The sequence below is a fragment of the Phascolarctos cinereus genome, unplaced genomic scaffold (genome assembly GCF_003287225.1).
Source record: "Phascolarctos cinereus isolate Bilbo 61053 unplaced genomic scaffold, phaCin_HiC Scaffold_2;HRSCAF=192, whole genome shotgun sequence".
In the NCBI taxonomy this organism is placed as follows: Eukaryota; Metazoa; Chordata; class Mammalia; order Diprotodontia; family Phascolarctidae; genus Phascolarctos; species Phascolarctos cinereus.
Window position 1 is genome coordinate 309,098,339 of NW_027555625.1, and position 19,881 is coordinate 309,118,219.

The following is a 19,881-nucleotide window of genomic DNA, read 5'->3' on the forward strand; positions in this document are numbered from 1 at the left end:
GAAGGGAAAAAGGGAGAGAGGAGAGAGGGGGGAGGAGGAGAAGGAGAAGGAGAGAGAAAAAGGGAGTGAGGGAGGGGGGAAGAGGAGGAGAAGGAGAAGTAGTAAGAAGGAGGGAGAGGGAGGAAAAGACAGAGAGAGAGAGAGAGAGAAAGAGAGAGAGAGAGAGAGAGAGAGAGAAGAGAGAGAGAGAGAGAGTGAGCTCACTGATATTGATTTACCTATGTACATGTTGTTTTCCATTATAGAATGGAAGCTCCTTAGAGTCAGGACAGTTTCATTTTTCCCTCACATGTGGCAGAATGTCTGGCACATAGCAGGTGCTGAATGAATATTTGCTGAATTGAGTTTTATTGATAAGGGAACCAATACCCAAAGAGGTAATGTGATATACCAAAAGTAACACAGGTAGTATTATATAGAACTCAGGTTCACTGATTCCAAATCTAGGGCTATAATTTCTTCCTTCTGACAATCAAACTCTGCCAGCCCTAATTTAATTTAACCATATCTTAGGCCAATTCTTTTGAATCTTCCTTGAGAACTGAATGCATCTCCCTGTTCTGGTTCTCAAACGATGCTTCCTTGATTTATTACTTACCCCCTCCCCCTCCCTCCACGCTGCCAAGTTGTTTTATCCTAGATTCTGATCCACATGTGTCTATCATCCCATCCTGTAGTTGACATATATGTATATGTCTCCCTGCGGCATTCCTCTTCCCTGTTAAAATCGGACTCAAGACTTAAGTCCTGCTAAAGTAAGAAGCAAGGATGACTCCGAGTTTCCCTCTGAGCACCATCTGCCTCACTTGGGCACCACAGACATTAAAAACCAGCAGTGACTTCTGATTTTCTCACAACTACTGACTTGTGATGGTATCTGGCCTCTCTCCTGCCTTGCACTAGATAAAGGACCACACTGGCTCTGAGCCCAGAGCAGTAGGGGATTGGGAATGAAGGATTCTTATAAATTCTGCACATGAAAGAGGAAACGAAATGTGTTCAGTTTCCCTCTAAGGAAAAGTCATTTGAAACAGAGATTTTCCCCCTACCCATCAAAAAAAAAATTATACTAAAAAGTTAAGAGCCATTGGCTTTCGTATGGTACGTGAAGTTTTATTCAGTAACCTAGAGATAGGGATAATGGAATGGAAACTCAAAAGAATATCTACATTTTATATGTGTGTATATATGTGTGTGTGTGTGTGTGTGTATGTGTATATACATATATATACATATGTGTGTGTATGCAGGACCTTTGGTTTCTTGTATATCAGGAGCTATAGGTGAGCAGCTCGTTTTACCCACACAGAACAGAAACTGCTCTGCAACTTAGAATCTTGGAGAGCTACCTGAGGGACTTAGAAGTTAGGTGATTTCTCTAACAGTAGCCAAAGAGTGTATGTTGCAGAAACGATTGAAACTCAGGTCTTCCACATTCCAAAGCTGACCCTCTTTTCAGTATAATGCACTTCCTTTCTCAGTGGAGGAAGAGAGGGAGGGAGAGAGGAAAGAGAGACAGAGAGGAAGATGGGGGGAGAGGGAGAGAGAAAAAGAGAGAGAGAGAGATCTACATATAGAACTATAAAGATCTTCCCTCTTTCTATCTTATCGAGCTCTTCCAATCTACTGTTTTAAAATTTAATAGTAGATTTAAACACACACGTTCATGACATATATTATATATTTACATATTTGTGCAGAAAACTCTTTCTCTGATGTGATTATATTGAATCAGATTCTGGGAGGCTTAAGCCATTGCAGGTGAATAAACTGAGAAGCAGTGGGTAGCAGATAAAAGAAAGGGTAGATGAGGCAGGGCCTCAGGGGAGGGAGTTATCATGTCTTGTTTATAATCCCAGAAGATTGCCTTATCTGAAAAGTGACTGGAGACTGAGCCTACTTCCTGAGCTATCAGTATCACACACGTTGCTATGAGACGTGATCAGGTTTGGAGAAATTCTTCACCCCCCCCAACCCTCCCCTCCCTACCCCATTCCCCAATAGATACCTCTTCTACACTCTTTTTTTTTTTAAACACTGTTTCTCTCCTCTATCATGTACACCTAGCAAAATAAAAGCATTCCTCAGGATCCACCCAGGCGTGTATGCAGGGCACCCAGTGCAAATGGCTTTCCAGGATTGATCTCTATTATTTTACCGAATAACATCAGAGGGGGAATTTGTTCTGCTTGGCTAAAGATATTATTCGCACTAGTCTATAGTGCTAAATCTCAGTTTGTTGGGGTGGGAAGATGAGGAATTTTCCATCCTTCCCTGCATCTCTGCTTGTAACTGCTTTAGTTAAGGTAGTCAATTCAAATAACATTTACTAATTACTTGTAAATAGTAGGTGCTTAATAAAATTTTATTTGAATTGAACTGGATCCTTGGTTAGTTCAGTTACAATCAGAGTAAGCCAGAGAGGAAGAGCCCAGAGTAAGGCCCCTTCAGTACAGAGGATACTAGTTATGTAGTTACATATTAGGACACTTAAGTGAAGTCTCTGGCCATCCTTGTAGCTAAAAGAGAATAAATCATTCTTTGTTCAGAGCATTCTGTGAAGAGTCTCCATAGAAAACAAACTAGGTTTCTTTTTCATTGTTTGGTAATAGCTATGAAGCAGCTAGATGACATAGTGGATCAAACCTTGGGCTTGGAGGAAGGAATACCTGAATTCAAATCTGGATTCAGACACTTATCAGTTATGTGACCTTGGGCAAGGCACTTAACCCTGTTTGCCTCAGTTGCCCATTTGTAATATGAGCTAGAGAAGGAAATGGCAAACCACTCCAGTATTTTTGCCAACCCCCCCCCCAAAACAAATGGCAAACAAACAAACAAACAAAAAACAACAACAATAAAAAAAAAACCAAAAACACAAAATGGGGTCAAAAGAGTCGACAAGATTGGAACAACTGAACAGCAACAGCGTGAAGTATAGGTCAGTCAGACTTGGGGAGCAACCAGGAAACAGTGATAATAATTATGGTGGCAGCATGATATATTAGAAAGACCACTGGATTAGGATGGGAAACTCTGGGGTTCTAGTCCTGGACTGGCCACTTGCTAGTTAGAAGAGCTTGGACAAATATCCCACTTTTCAGGGTTTTAACTTCATCAGTTGTGAAATGAGGTTAATAAACATTGACCTGTCTCCTTTAAAGGGCTTTTATTAGATTCCGGTGAGATAACATATGAAAGTACTTTTTTTAGTACTTTTTTAAAGCATTAAGTACAATATAAATGCAATAGATGTTTATTAGTTATATCAATACTGTAATAATAACAAAAACCTGGTGATAGTTGAAAGTTAAATGATTTAAATTTACCAAAACAAGGTTATATTTAGGGCTGTAAGGTGGAGAGAGGGAAAAAGGGTATAATTGCCTCCTTCCCACCAACACAAACAATAATATTCCACTCATCTGGCCTTTTGAATTTAGGGAGAAGAGGGGAGGAAAGAAAGAAAGAAGAGAATAAGCGTAATGAAGAAGTCATAAGGGACTTGGAATTGTTCCTACAACATAGACTTTTATCTAGAAACAACCAAAGATGTGAGCTAGGCCAAGATCCTCAGTTTAATATCAGGGCAAATGAAAGATGGACTTATCCAAGGTTATATAGGCAGCAATTTGAAGAGCTAAGATTAGGTGTAGCAGATGCTTTTGGATTGGGTTGCCCAATTCCATAAACAGGGGACCAGAATTAGTGAGACTTAAAGAAATAAAATGCACTGTCCTATTCTCCTCCTAGCAGCTAGGTGGTGCAGTGGATGGAGTGTGGTGCCTGGAGTCAGGAAGACTTGAGTTCAAATTTGATCTCAGACACTTACTAGCTGTGTGACCCTGTGCAAGTCACTTAACTTCTGTTTGCCTTAATCCACTGGAGAAGGGAATGGCAAATCACTCCAGTATCTTTGCAAGAAAATCCCACGGACAGCATTAGTGTTCTATAGTCCACATAGTCGTGAAGAATCAGACTCGACCAAGCAACAGCAAAAATTCTCCTCTTCATAAATACCTCAAACTTTTGATTAAATTACTAGGAAGATCACAGTACTCTCAATTTATGCCTCTTTGACCTTTGGGCTCATACTGATAGTCCAAACCCTAGAATGTAATGCAGACAACAGAACATCATAGTTGAGTTGAGTTGAGTCAGAGGAGGACCAATATCTTCCTCTTAGTGGAGATTACCCTTTATTCAAAATTAATTATCAGGGAACTTCTCTGTTATCTACCAGAGTGAACTTGAGCTAACTCACCTTGCTTATTATAAGAGGAACCTTAGGGACTATGGGAAAGTCCCCCTATTTTGTCTGCATTTATTTCCCATTTCTTTTTTAACGTTCCTTATCCATTAACGGAATTGTTGTTCAGTCATTTTTCAATTGTGATTCAGATACGGAAACTGAGGCAAGTTAAGTGACTTGCCCAGGGTAACATAGCTAGTGAGTGTCTGAGGCCAGATTTGATATCGTGAAGATGAGTCTTTCTGACTCCAGGCTCAGGGCTCTATCCACTTGTACCACCTAACTGTCCTGTTAGGGGAACTAGCATTCTCTAATTCAGCGAGCTGAAATAATAATGCTGGATTTGGAGCCAACACATTTCTATTATAAACCCAGCGTTGATACTTATTACATGTGTGATCTTTGCTAAGTCACCTCCTCTGGCTTGGCTTTGATTTTCTTATCTATAAAATGAGAGGGTTGCATTAGGCAACCTCCAAGGTCTCTTCTAAATCTAAAATTTCATATTCTTTTCCAGTAGTCTGTTTTATGTTAACACTCTAACATTCTGTATTCTTATGTTCCATCCATCTACAAAATTCTGCAAGCTTTTGATTGTTATTAGCTTGCCAGTCTTACTGCTGATCCGAGTGCCTGACAGTGCCTTAGTAGTGGCCTTTAATAAAGGTTTGCTGAATTTGCCTGAATTAGCCAAACATTTCTCTTTCTGTTTCTGACTTGAGTGTGTTCATGCATTTGTCACTTATATGTTCTAGTTCCCAAAGTTAAGGGACCATGTCTATGCTTTCATTGTTACCTCCCAATGAAGCCTAGCACTTCAATTGCTCAGTCAACATGATTACATTGGCTGTTGAAGTAATGACCAGTTCCCAGCTCATACTGTGCTGCTATCTCACTCTTGTGAATGTGTGTATGTACGGTTATGTATTTATAGACTTATACATAAATATGGGCATGCATGCATATGTAAAATGTACACATATATACACACATACAATTCACACATAATAATTAACATTTATTATTAAGTGGTTACCCTGGGGCAGTGAATAGAGTGTCAGGCCTGGAGTCAGGAGGACCTGAGTTCAAAGCTGGCTTCAGACACTTGCTGTGTGACCCTGGGCAAGTCACTTAAGCCTGTTTGTTTCAGTTTCCTCATCTGTAAAATGAGTTGGAGAAAGAAATGTCAAATCACTCTAGTATCTTTGTCAAGAAAACCCCAAATGGGGGCACAAAGTGTCAGATATGACAGAAAATGACTAAACAACAAAAAAGTGCTTACTCCATGCTGGGGTCTGTGCTAAGTGTTAGGGATAGAAAGAAAAGCAAAAGCTAGTTACTAATCTCAGGGAGCTCACATCTGATGGGGAAGACAATATGCAAACAACTATATACAAGCAAGAAATACACATACACATATACATGTGAGTGTTTATACATATATGTACATATAAAATAAATTGGGGAGAGGATCAACAGAAGGTAGGAAGTAGACACTAGAATACTAGAATCAAGGGGGATTAGGAATGGTTTCTTGCAGAAGGTAGAACTTTTGCTAGTACTTGGAGGAAGCCTGGATAGCTAGGAGGTTCAGATGAGGAGGGAGAGAGTTCCAGACAAGGGAACAGTAAGTGAAAATGCCTGAAGGGAAGCATCTTGTGCAAGTAACAGGAAGGAGGCCAATGTCATTGGTTCACAAGGATGAATGGTGGGAAATAAGGTATAAAAAGACTGGTAAAATAGAAAGGATTCAGGTTATTCAGGGTTTTAAAGGCTCAGAGTGTTTGTGTGTGTGTGTGTGTGTGTGTGTGTGTGTGTGTGTGTGTTTGCATGTTTGCTTGCTTGCACACATGCACCATGAACTGAATACTGCATATATTTATACTGTATTCATATACATTTATATATGTGTATATATGTATATATATATATATATATATATATATTCAGTTTCTGTAGCTAGATAAAGATATTTCTATAACTATAACTTCATCTCCACATAAACATTTATACAGAGGGAGATGAAATCATCACAGGTTAAATCAGGAATGGAAAACACAAAGCCCGTGACTTCTAATCTCCAATCATCATTGCAGTTTCCAGTTAAAATAGTGTTGACTGAGTAAGTAACGTGCTAGGTTTCATTGGGAGATAAAAATGAAAGAATAGACATGAGCCCTAAACTTTGGGAACTAGAAGATATGTGACAAATGCGTGAACATGCTTAAGTCAGAATCAGAAAGACAAATGTTTTGCTAATTCAGGTTTAAACCTTTATTATGGGCCAGCATTGACTAATCAGATAAAGTTCTAGGCTTTCATGGGGGAATCTAAAAATAAATAAATAATTAAATGTTCCTCTCCCCCTTCTCTCCCTGTCCTTTGCCGCCTGGCTTTCTCTCCACTTCTTATTAAGTAGGCATTTAATTAATGTTTATTGCTATACTTGGAAGGCTTCCTCTCCTCATCTCTACCTACTGGCTTCTCTGGCTTCCTTTAAGTCCCAACTAAAATTTTACCTTCTACAGAGAGCCTTTCTGGATGCCTCTTAATTCTAGTGCCCTCCTTCTCTTAATTATTTCCTATTTATTCTCTATATAGTTTGCTTATAAATATGTATTTGTTATATTGTTTCCCCCATTAGATTGTGAGCTCTTTGCAGACAAGGACTGTCTTTTGCCTCTTTTTGTATTCCCAGAATTTAGCCTGGCATATAGTAGGCATTTATTTAATGTTTATGGTTTTATTACTATTGCCTTTCTACCGTCCCTCCCCTCCCCTTCCACTCTTCTCCTTCATATCCTGTCTTCCTCTCTCTCCTCCTCTTTTCCTTCTCCTTTCCCTTTCCTCTAGCTCTTTCTCTTCCTCCTCCTTTCTTCTTCCTTTCCATCTTTTCAAAGTCACACCTTACTTTACTTTCCCACACCATCACTACCTCAGATGTATATTGACTGTGTGACCCTAGATAAGTCACTTAAACTCTAAGTACCAACTTTAAAGTCATCCTCCCACCACCACCAATTATATAGGGCTATACTGTGCTACAGAACAAATGCTTATCTATGTTGGTATCAATCAACAGGGATTTATTAAGCCTCCAGGTGCTAGGGATACAAACACAATTGAAATCATCCCTTCCCTCTGGAAACTTATAAAGGGAATGAGGAGGGTGGAGGAAGCCTATGTATTTATGGATGTGTACAAAATAGTAACATAATAGACCCAAGATAATTTTGGCAAATGAACTTTCCACGCTGGAAGTGCCAATGAAATCATAAATCTCACACACACACACACACACACACACACACACACACACACACACATATCCTTCTCTCCCTGTCTACTGAAGATCTGAAAACAGAAACTTGTAAATCAATACATACAATCCTCTGTACCTCTTAGCAATACCCTAACTCATCCTCATACCCTTCATTGTCTAGATATTTAAATGTACAGTGCATTTGCTTTTAATATTGAGAAGTGGGACACATTTGCAAAGCAGTTCCATTTATTTCACCTTGAATCTCTTGCCATTTCCTCTTGTTGACTTTCATGTGTTTAAATTTATAACTATCTTGGGGTGTCAGAAGTATTTGTCTTCAATTTAAACAACTAAGAGGAAGCTCCAAGCTGATGCATTAGCAGCAGCCTCAGTCACACCAATCCAACGCTCTGCTCTCTCCTTGTAGATGCCCCTTAGTAGAAGGGCATTTCCTGAGCAGTGTGTGCTAAGGAAATTTTAGAACAACTTCGATATTTTCACCTCTCTCCCCACTCCCTATTCCCCTCTCTCACCCTTACAGGATAGATAATGAAACACTAGAAATTTACCCATTTCTTGAATTATGCAAGTATACATACATCTTAAATTGCTTTTAAAATAATAATAAAGGGAAAGAAATAGGAGTTTTAAAGTATAACTGAGAAATAGCTGAAATTGGTTCAAATGGTGTGAAGAAAAGCTCACCTTTGGGCTCTGAGGAATGACAGAGAATCAAGTTTGAAAGGATAACTTTCTACAAAGCCAAGAGCTTGCTTGCAGAGAAATTGGCAATAACCTTTACTTATATCCTTACTTCTGAATCTTCTGGTAGCTCCTTGGCCCAGTACTTGGGTCAGATGAAATCAGTCTCCCTTGCAAGTTTTGAGTGCTTTTAGGAAATAAGGACCCTCCCACCTTGTGCATTACGCGAGTCCCTTGCCTTTTTGCAGAATTTTGCTTTCATGTTTATCCATTAATCCTGCATCACAATTCAGATTATTTCAGGCCTGGTGATCTGAGTTTCCCCATCAGTGCAATAGTAGTCATGATGCTTTACGGGCCTGAGATCAAGACTGTGAAGTATCAAATGCTTCTCTGAAATAGGTTCTTGAGATGCAGTGGATATTTAGGCTGAATATGTCTTTGTGCCAGCATATATACCATGAGTGGGTTTCTGAGAGCATTTTCTCATAGCCTTTCACAGTTTCTGTCTCCTTTAAATACCCAGTGGTTTTTATGAAGTGAAACCAGTAATGTACTAGTTTGGGCATCAAAATACCAAAATCTTGTCTTTGCTTCTTACCATCTGCATGATCTTTGTCAAGTCACTCAAGCCCTTTGGACCTCAGTGACCTCATCTGTAAAATGAGGGGATGCCCTAGGCAACCTCTAAGACTTCTTCTGGTCCTATAGCTATGATCCTAAGAACTTTTAGAGAGAGAGTTGGGGGAGGGAAGGTCAGTAATAAAAGAAGAATTCTTTGAGTGTGATGAGAGGGTTTGATTCAGGGACCCCTGTGGTCTCTTTTAGTTCTAAATCCTATGATACTAATGTTCTTGATGCTTAACAAATATACCACAAGTTAGACATTTTGGAAAACACGGTGTCTCCTTCTAAGGAATACCCTTGGGAAGCCATATACTCAGTCCAGCAAGGTTGCCATGGTTTAAAACATTTCTGCAATCCCAATTGCAAATTGCCTTTAGAGCTTGTAGCCCTTATTTTGTGGAGATTGCAAATCTCTATCCTCTCAAAGTAAATCTGATTATTTTGGAAACAGCCAGAAGTCTCCAGGTACCAATTCAGGTATGAATTCATAGTTTGTTTCAGCAGTTCCCGAAGTGTGGTCAGGAGACCCTTGGGATCCCTGAGACCTTTTCAGGGGGTACATGAGATCAAAACTATTTTCATAGTAATTCCAAAATGTTTTAATTTCTATCATTATAAGAACTGATCACTATAACTCACAATAAAAGGCTGTGGGGAAAAGGGAGTTCTCAATACTTTTTAAGAGTAAAAAGAAATCCTGATGTATGTATAACCTATATCAGATTGTGTGCCGTCTTGAGGTGGGTGGTGAGGAAAAAGGGGGAGAAAAATTTTAAATTCAAAGCATATGGAAGTGATTGCTGATAAATCAAAATAAATTGATAAAAAAAAAAAAAAAAAGAAATCCTGAGACAAAAAACGTTTGAGAAGTGCTCATTTAGGTGATTAAGGTTAATCCTATAATTTGGGGAGTCAAAAATAAGGTGCACACAACAAGTAATGAGACTGAATTTCTCGAGTTGCTCATGAGTTGATGAAAAATAGTTGTCAGAGGAGTTTCAGAAATGATTTCTTGGGGCAGCTAGGTGGCACAGTGGATAGAGCACCGGTGCTGAAGTCAGGAGGGCTTAGGTTCAAATCCAGCCTCAGACCAAACACTTGACACTTAATAGCTGTGTGACCCTGGGCAAGTCACTTAACCCCAATTGTCTAAAAAAAAAAAAGAAAGAAAAAATTTTTTTCTCTCCCCTACTAGATCATAAGCTGCATGATCAATTAGGAGACATTTATTAAGTGCCTGCTATATGTCAGGCACTGTACTAAGTGCTCAGGTTATATAATAAGAGGCAAAGGACAGTCCCTGACCTAAGATGCTTACAGTCTAATGGGGAAGACTATGCAAAGAAATATACCCAAAACAAACTACATATAGAAGAAATAGGTAAATAAATAATTAGTAGAGGGAAGACACTAGACTTAAGAAGTGTTGGGAAAGGTTTTCTGTAGAAGGTGGGATTTTAGTTGGGGCTTAAAGGAGGCATGAGTTCAAGGGCGAGGCCATCCATATACACACTCACGCATGTGAGTGTGTGTGTGTGTGTGTGTGTGTGTGTGTGTGTGTGTGTGTGTGTGTAGAGACAGCTAGATAACTCAATGTTTAGAGTTCTGGGTCTGGAGTCAGGAAGACCTGAGTTGAAATCTGGCCTCAGACATATAGTAGGAATGTGACCCTAGGCAAATCACTTAATCTTTGATTGCCTGACAAAATGGATCCACTGGAGAAGGAAAAGGGAAACTGCTTCAATGCCTTTGCCAACAAAACCCCACATGGGGGTGACAAAGGGTAGGTCACAACTGAAACAACTGAACACCAACAGTAATGTATAGATATATACGTATGTATTGGTATATTCCATTGTGCCTAGATCTGGTAAATGCTCCCAACCTGGAAAATGTCTGGCAGAACTAAGAGATTGCTATCCGAGGATCTGCATGACTAAGTCAAGAAAAGTGAAATAGCAACAATTTGGCGACCAGGTGTGGACTTTTTCAGCCATAGTGACCTATCAAAGAAATGGCCCTGAGTTCCATTCAGCCAGTCCTCATCTCCTTCTGCAATGATGGTGATATGAAAGGGGAAAGAAGATGCCAAGAGTCACAATTTTCCAAACCTTCCACTAAGGTCAATATCATGATCAGTCCTCTGTCTGACAAACTTACACACTGCTGGAGAAGAATCTCTCCCTTTGCCTAATACAGCGTCTTTCTCATAGTAGGGGCTCAGTGATTGTTTGTCGGATGAATGATAGATATTCCTCTACCCAGTGGCAGGGGACTAGATGCGATGACCCCTCTAATTGACCCCACTGAGCGTCTGAAGCATCTGTGTCACATATCCAACCTGTAGGCATTGTGATATACTGAGGGCAACATCAAAGCATTCAGGGTTTTTAAAGTTATTTTTTCATGGGCCAAAACAACGTTTTCTAACTGTATGGACATACCTAACTTTCACCTAGAACGTGAGATGTTAGAACTGAAAGGCACTTTTGGACATAGATTGTTATAACTGGGCAGGACTGAAGAATGTAGAATGATAGAATATGGCCCTAGAGATGGAAGGGGTGTAGAGCTTGAAAGGACCTTGGAACAAAGAATGTGACTGAAGGCTGAGCTTAAATGAAGAATGTTAAAGTTGGGTAAGAAATTTGGAGTTATATAGTCCAAATTTATCACATGAGAGCTGTGGAAAGGGAGGTTGCCTGAAGTCTTATAGCTCATTAATGACAATCAGTCACTAAATATTTATTAAGTACTTACTCTGTGCCAAGCACTGTGAAAAGCCCCAGGAATACGCATATGAAAAGGGACAGTCCCTGCCCTCAAAGAACTTACAATCTAATGATGACAACACACAAAAGGGAGGTGAAAGGGGTGGAGGGTAAGAGAGATCAGCCAACATGGCGGCATGATGGAAAGCCCAGAGCCATGCGGCAGGTGCTGCATGTGCCCCTACTGCTAACCTGGTGCTCTTTCTCCCAAGATATGTCTGCTGTTAATCTTTTCTCTGTAAGTGTTCCCAAGCAGATTCTTTCATTGGGTAGGAGGGTGGATCAGATGGTCTCTCTAAGATACTGCCTGATTCTGTGCCTTTATGTATGCATCTTATCTCCCCGACTAAACCCTAACTTCCTTAAAAGAAGGAATGCGTCTCCTTTTCTTCTGTCTTATCCTTAGTTCTAGTGCCTATAGCCCTATCCACATTTTATTTAAGCGACTAGGCAGAACTGCACATTGTGGGTCTGTAACAGGCCATGGTTTAGGTGCCAAAGGAAGCTGAGATTATGACTGTGAGTAAAGACACCTGCTAGGGGTATTGCTCGAGCAGAAGCTATCATGCAGAGGAAGGCCGAATGAGAGATTGCATGCTAGCTATGTGGATGATTATTACTTTGTTTGGCTTGCAATTTCCACCTATTGCCTAGCGCTCCAGGCATACTAGTCTAATGAGACTGAACTGATTAATGGGGACTTGGACTGAACCCTTGACCTTCCCCATTGGCACAGAGGAGGTCTCACCAGAGTCACTGGGATGATTTAAGCCAAGCTGAGCTATTGGCTCAGGACACAACCACAACAACTGATCTTCTTCCTATCAAGATTGACTGAGCTTCATTGACCAGATGGCCTAAAGAGAGAATCAGCCCAACAGTCAAGGAGTTTCAGGGCTCCTAGAGGTTAAACAGGAACTGCATCAGTGGGATATACAGCACTAACTGCTAGACAGGAGAGAAAGGGGTGGCAACTTGTATTATCCTGCCATCTGCCACTAGGTTTGATGAGTGTTCAAAACTAAATCAGGGACTTAAAAAATGCAGTGAGGCTACTGAAGGCAGAGCCATAAGCCAAGCCATTGCAGAGTGCTCCAGAGTACGTGGGGGGAAAGTGAGATAGATGATAGCCTATGGGTGTCGTCACAGGCGGGTTGTTGGCAATGAGCAATGTGCATACACAGTGTGTGCTACTTCACGGTCCTCAGCCGTGATCTGAGGGCTAGTGCCTGCACGGTCTCTGGAAAGGAGCAGATCCTGTCACTACCTCCTCTCCGCCTCACCCCACCCCTATACATACACCCTGCTGCTACTGACCCTCCTCTTCCTCCACCTGGGCCGTGGGGGCATGCCATAGATCCTCCATTCTGTAGGCTGCTGTCATTTGTTCGCATTAAGCGTGGCAGTCCCTCATTTGTCAATTACAAGGGTATTTCATGTATTTTTCTTCTCCCCATTTTGCTTTTCCAGTTTTGCTGTGTTGCTCAGTTCAAACTCCATCTGTTGCATTTGCCAGACTGATAGGCTAGCGTCTCACTGTTCTCAACAGGGAGAACTCAGGGGGGGTTATGAGGAATAAACACAGCTTTTTGGAATACTTTTCAATATATACATATATATATATATATACACACACACACATATATATATATACACATATATACATACATACATGAATTTATGTATGTATATATGTATACATATACATCTGTGTAAATATGTGTATACATCTATGTGCATATGTATGTAAGTGTATACCTACGTACAGGTATATATTCATTATGCATGCATGTGTATCTGTGTAATACATATGTGTATACATGTATGTATAATATATACATGTGTATATATCTGTGTAATATATATGTTTTGAATTATTCAAACATGCTGTGTCATCTTGGGCAAAGGCTATCTGCCCTGTTCTCACTACCTCCATCAATTAGATGTGGAGGACATCATAAAACATTAGAGGTACAAGGGACCTGAGGGATTAGCTAGCCCAATGCCCTCATTGAGCCAGTGAAAGACACTGAGGACCAGAGAGGAGATGTCACTTGCCCAAGGTCACAGGCAGATCAGCTAAGCTTAGAACTCAGGCTTTCAGATTCTGTGGATTCTACAGGCTCTAGAGCAGGGATGGGGAACCTGTGGCCTCGAGGCCACATGTGGCCCTTTAGGTTCTCAAGTATGGCCCTTTGACTGAATCCATTCATGTTCTGTGAAGTTTGAATCTAAACTTAAGGCCCCAGGTTCCCCACCCGTGCTCTAGTGCTAGCAGCTCTGTACTACCTCCTTGATCTCACAGGAAGAAGTAGCACAGTGTATAATGGAATGGAACTGGAGTCAGAAAGACCTGAGTTAAAATCCTACCTCAGACACTATTAGCCATGTGTTCTTGGGCAAGTTACAACCACTTTCTCTGCCTGCCCAATAATTTCCTCATTTGTAAAATGGAGGTAATAGTAGTCTGTACTTCATGAGGTTGTTGCAATGATCAAATTAGAGAATATTTATAAAGCACCTTATAAACCTTAAAACACTGTATAAATACTAGCTGCCTTCACTGTTATGTTATGAATATTTCTGACCTTGAACCAGTGGGAATGGCTCAATATTGTCACCATTGCCGTTCCCGTGTTGTTACTATTGTTCAGGAACTTGCTACCATTGGCTGGAGTATTGAGGCCACCCAACTGCTCTTGCCACCTTCAGTGTACCTCAGTTAGTCTCCCCCAACCCAAATCCACACAAACCTATCTGATGAATCCCCCAATTTCATAGCTCAGATCATGAGACCCTGTGCCACTCAAAAACATTCTGTAACTCCCCATTGCTTATTGAATAAAGTCCAGATTTATTAAATGGGCGTTCAAGATCCTCTCACATTCTATATACACACTGAGCTCTCCTGCTTCCTTGTATATACCCCGACCTTCAGTTGGTTTACGCCCCAAATACCCTGTTTTCCTGTCTTCCTAATTTGTTCTTGTGTTACCTAAAACTTGATTTTAATTTCTAGAGAAGATACAGAATGTTTTATTAATAAGGTTGTTAGCGAACATCTAGAAAAAGAAGCAGTGATCAAACACAGTCAATATGGTTTCATCAAAAACATGTGATGTCATACTATCTTCATTTCTGTTTTTGATATGGTCACTGATTGGTAGATCATGAAAACTCCAAATGCATTCTGTATGCAGATTTTTAGCACAGCATTTGACCAAAGATTTCCTGCTATTTTTATGTGGAATGACGGAGAAATTGAAGAGTAGATGATGTTATTGAATGGGATCAAAACTGGTTGGATGGCTATACCTGAAGAATAGCCATTAATAATTTGAAGACAATTGGGGAAATCTTAAGTGGAGGGCTCCCAGAATCTCTGCTTTGCTTTGTGTTGTTTAACATTGTTAAAATTAATTATGGGTATAAAGGCACAGATGGCATGCTTATCAAATTTGCAGATGATGCAAATCTGGGAGGGCTAGCTAATATGCTGGATAAGGGTCAGAATTCACAATGCTTTTCACAGATTAGGAAAGTAGACTGAATTTACTCTGGTGAAATCTAATTTAGGTAGGTATAAAGTCTTAAAGTTGGATTCAAAAATCACCTTCACTGGTACAAGATTACTTAAACATAGCTACATAACAATTCATTTGATAAATAGATCTGGGGGTTTTAATGGGATCGTAGTTCAATGTTAGTGGTGTGCTTTGGTAGCCAAGAGAAAAAATAAAACCTTATCTTGCATTCAGAGGAACAAGAAGATGATAATCCTGTTCATACCTGGTCAGGTGTTTTACCCTGGTCAGATCACATCAGCAAAAGAGGGTTCAGTTACCTCATTTCTAAAGCGAATTGATAACCCAGTGAATATGCAAATGATGGAAAGCAGGATGGTGAAGGGCCTCAAAATCATGCCATGTGAGGATCCTGATTCTGCTAGTTACTTTCTGGGTGCCCTTGGGAAAGTCCCTTAAATTCCTTGCATCTCAGTTACCTCATCTCCAAAATGGGGTTTGGCCTCTCTAGTATAGATCTCTATCAGCTATAAATTGTTGATCCTGTAACCAGTAAAGGTAACTGAATATGTTTAACCTTGCCGAGAGCAATCTTTGTTGGGATATAATTATTGATGCATTCAAGTATTTAAATAGCTCTCATGTAGGAAAAGGATGAAGGAAAGGTCAGGGAGAGAAGGAATAAACATTCCTAAAGTGCCTACTATGTTCCAGGCACTATGCTAAGTACTTTTTTTACAAATATTTTCTCATTTGATCCTCACAACAACCCTGGAGGGTAAGTACTATTATTATCCCCATTTTACTGTTGAGGAGATTGAGACAAATAGAGGCTAGGTGACTTGCACAACACCACACAGCTGTAAGTGTCTGAGGCTGGATTTGAACTCAGAACTTCCTGACTCCAGACCCAGCTGGAGTCTAACTATCCACTGTTCTTCCTAAGCTGCCTCTAAACTTGTTCTGCTTCAGTCCCAAGGGAAGAACTAAAAATAATGTCTGCAAGTTGCAGAAAGGTAAAGTTAGGTTTAATGTAGAAAAGACTTCCTAATAATCAGTTGTCCCAAAGTAGAAAAGGCTGTCTCAGCAGGTGGTGGGAGGTCATGTCCCTGGAAGCTTTCAAGCAGTGCCAGGAGGATGACTTGTCAGGTATTCTGTAGAGAGGATTCTTTTGTGTGTATGGGTTGTACTAGATGACTTCTGACGTCCCTTCCAACTCTAAGAAGCTGTAATTTCCCAGTTGCCCTTCAAAGTCTATCTTAAATGGCACCTCCTCCATGAAGCCTTCCTGGTGCTATTAAACCTAAATAAAAACCTAACATCACATAAGGTACTTATAGTTAAATCTGATGGTGCTGCTTACAAGCTTTGTGAATCAGAGCAAGCCATTAACTTTCTCCTGGGCTCAGTTCCCTCATTTATAAAAAGAGAAGATACAACTAGTTTATTTAAATGTAAGGACCTTTCCAGCTTTAAATACATTATTCTTAAGGAATGGAACCTATTCTTAGTCCTTTTTGTAACTCCTTCCCCCAACCCCCATAAGGCCTAGCAGAAAATCTTTTACAGCATAGCTATTCAGTAAATATTTATTGAAAGAATGAATACATTCATTCACGAGGGAATTGAGTTAAGGCTTTTTATATCCAGAGGTCCTCTATTCAATGCAAGTGTGCTACATTGGAGTGGTAATACACAAAAGCATTAATATTTGCTAAAGTACTGGGGCAAAATAGTGGGCTATATTTAGCTACCTGTCATGGAGCACTGAGATGGACCCTGAGAGAATGGAATATATAACAAGCTCCTTTTGATAAAGAAGGGAAAGTTTAAGAACATATAGGGAAGGTCTAGGGGGAGAGGAGTCTGGGAGACTCTGGAAAGGTAGGAGCAGCATGAGAAACATATATAATAGAGGTGATACTCAAAGGATGAGCCCCTACTCAACAGGAAATATTTTGCCTAGGGCCAGCTCAGGATACAAAGACACTATGGCTCTTCTAATTACTTGCTGTATGACCTTGATCTGTTTGCTTTTTCTCCCTCAGTCTTTGTGCGTAGAGGATTCATGCCATTGACCTTCACAGCTCCTAGTCATTACTTCTTTCCCAGGTGTTCTGATATCCTGTATTATGAGAGCTGTGTTCAGCATTCTGTGGTCCTTTCTGAATTACGCAATAGTCTAAGTCTTACTCCTGGATATCAAGGAGTTAAAAAAAGTCTGAATAAGAAAAGTAGGGAAGAAGGAGGTAGAGGGAGAGGGAAGGAAGAATAATGCATCCAGTCTGTTAATTTGCATTATCAATTCTGCTTTCTTCTTTAGCAAACACAGCTTTTCCCAACAGACAGGATCTCAGGGATACTGCCCTGAGCCTCCTGCCTATTGTCAGAAATGTGCATCTGCCCAGCCGCTTCTGCCTCCTGAGTATCAGTCTGTCCTAGAGACGCATCTGTCTGAGCTGATAAGCATGCCCTGGGATGGAGCTCTTTAGAAACTGGCGTTTCTAAGACATTTCAGGTGTATTATCTCCAGGGCTGGTGAAACCCCTTCAAAGAAACAGGCATCATTAACATGTCCAGCCATCTCATGGCATTGGGCAGTATATAACTCTGGGGTATGGTATTTGAGGATGAAACTACTGAGCCTGCAGAGGGGAGGGAGAAGAGGAAGGAGAACCAGCTAGCTCTGATTATTTCTAAGAAGTGCTTCTCTTAGGAATCCTAACAAAAATACAAAAATGGTCCTCTGCCACTGTGTGTGTGTGTGTATGTGTGTGTGTGTGTGTGTGTGTGTGTGTGTGTGTGCTCACTCTCTCTCTCTTCCTATTGTTCATATTTAGGTTGCTTCCTCTGCTCCATTTGGTTCTTTACTTTTGTTTCACTTCTTTCCTTTTCCCTCTGCCCTTTCAAACTTTTTTTTCCCTTTCATAGGCCCCTTTCAGCTCCCTCCCATTTTATAGACTAACTATTGATACTAGTCCAGTTTGGGTCTAAGGGCAGAGTGGGGAGAAATGTGATGGATAGCTAATAATTTTCTTCCAAGTGACTTGTTTTAATTCCAAACTTATTTTACTATACTTGTTCAATCATTTGGTTAGAGCATGATGGTAATGAGCCTAAGGTTTTGGATTTTATCTTCAGTGAATAGTGCAAAGGCTGTGCCCCTCACTGACTCCCATTTGCTTTATGCTATAGTATCCTCTGTTCCAAAGTCCCTTGTGGTTCTAAGATTCCATAATTCAAAGGTCCCTTCCAGCTTTAACATTCCATTGTTCTAAAGTCGTCTCCAGTTCTAACATTTCATTGTTCTAAGGTTCCTTCCAGATCTAACATTCCACTGTTCCAAGGTCTCTGCCAAATCTAACATTCCATTGTTCCAAGTCCCTTCTAGCTCAAAAAACTCTAGATATTTTTATGACAATTGCATTGTGATAATTAGAGGTGTTATTTTATGATCATCATTGATATGATTGGGTAGGTGAGGGTGGGTTGTAGGACTGGCAGCTTATATATCACATTGGGTGTCCATTCTACCTTAACATTGGCCCCATTGCCCACCTTGTAGCTGCTGAGGTGACGCAGGAAACCGTGGAATCCCTGATGCAGAAATTCAAGGAGAGTTTCCGTACCAATACACCCATCGAGATCGGCCAGCTCCAGCCAGCTCTCCGTAACGCATCGGCAGGAAGACGGAAGAGAAGGAGCAAGTCCAGAGGTAGGCGCCTCCAGAATTCAGTTGTGCCATCCCCGCTCTGATCAGAGAAGTTAGAAGGCATGACCTCAGCCCCTTTTACAACTACATACCTGATGCCACTGGGAGAAGTTTAATCCAACCAAAGGATTATCACAAAACAAGAATGTATCCCCAGAATGTATCCTAAAATAATATTTCCACATAAGTCCATAGAAATATTTTTACTAGTCAGAAAGAAAAATTGCTGTCAAAGGTCTTGATTTGATAAATATTAGAAAGAAAAAAAACAATCAAACAATAACAGAATAACTTGCTACCTTCTTCTCAATGTATAGTAGTACATTGTACCATATTGTACCTTTCCCTTGTAGCTCTTTTCTCCCTAGCTCCCTTTTCCTGTGCTTAGAACTATCCAGAGACATAATTACACTCTACTGCCAGCTATGTACCATCTGTGTGACATTGGCCAAGTCAGTAATCATTGTTCAGCCTTGGTTTGTTCTTCTGTAAAGTGGAGTTACATTAGATGAACTTTTTGTTCCCTTTCGGCTCTGCATCTGATCATTTTGATGTTTGGTTAATTGACAGTGGGAAATGCTGGAAAAGCAGAAACTACCCAAAACCCAGTAAAAGCAGATTTTAGTTCTTCATGTAGCCTTGAAAATACGTTTGATTTGGGTGATGTAATTCACTTCTGTGAGGCTCAGTCCTTCAGTGGTAAAACCAAAACCTGAATTTGAGCTCAGGCAGAAGACTAGAAGCAAGTACAGAAGTTGGAATCATAGTCTTATGATTGACCTGATATTCATTCATCTCCCTTATCTTTACAGCCTTATATTACATGAATCCTCTGTACTTACCCTCTGCTTAGGCCCTTCCCCTCATTGTCTCTTCTTGTTCCCCATCCATTTCCCAAAAATAAATGTGTGTGTGTGTGTGTGTGTGTGTGCGCGCGCGCACACATGTAAATTTTCACGTTAAATTCTGCTTCTGCTTTAGCTGTCCCTCTGACATTCCCTCTTCTCCATGTTGCCAAATTCTACCCA

General features: G+C 40.4%; 1 protein-coding gene across 1 annotated transcript in view; it reads left to right on the forward strand.

Annotated features, from left to right (window-relative positions):
• The window catches only part of ASTN2 (astrotactin 2), a 1,115,013-nt gene that overhangs the window by 314,358 nt on the left and 780,774 nt on the right, over positions 1-19,881 (forward strand). The window contains 1 exon segment of the mRNA XM_020990605.2: positions 18,707-18,856. Coding sequence (XP_020846264.1) covers positions 18,707-18,856 — 150 coding nt within the window.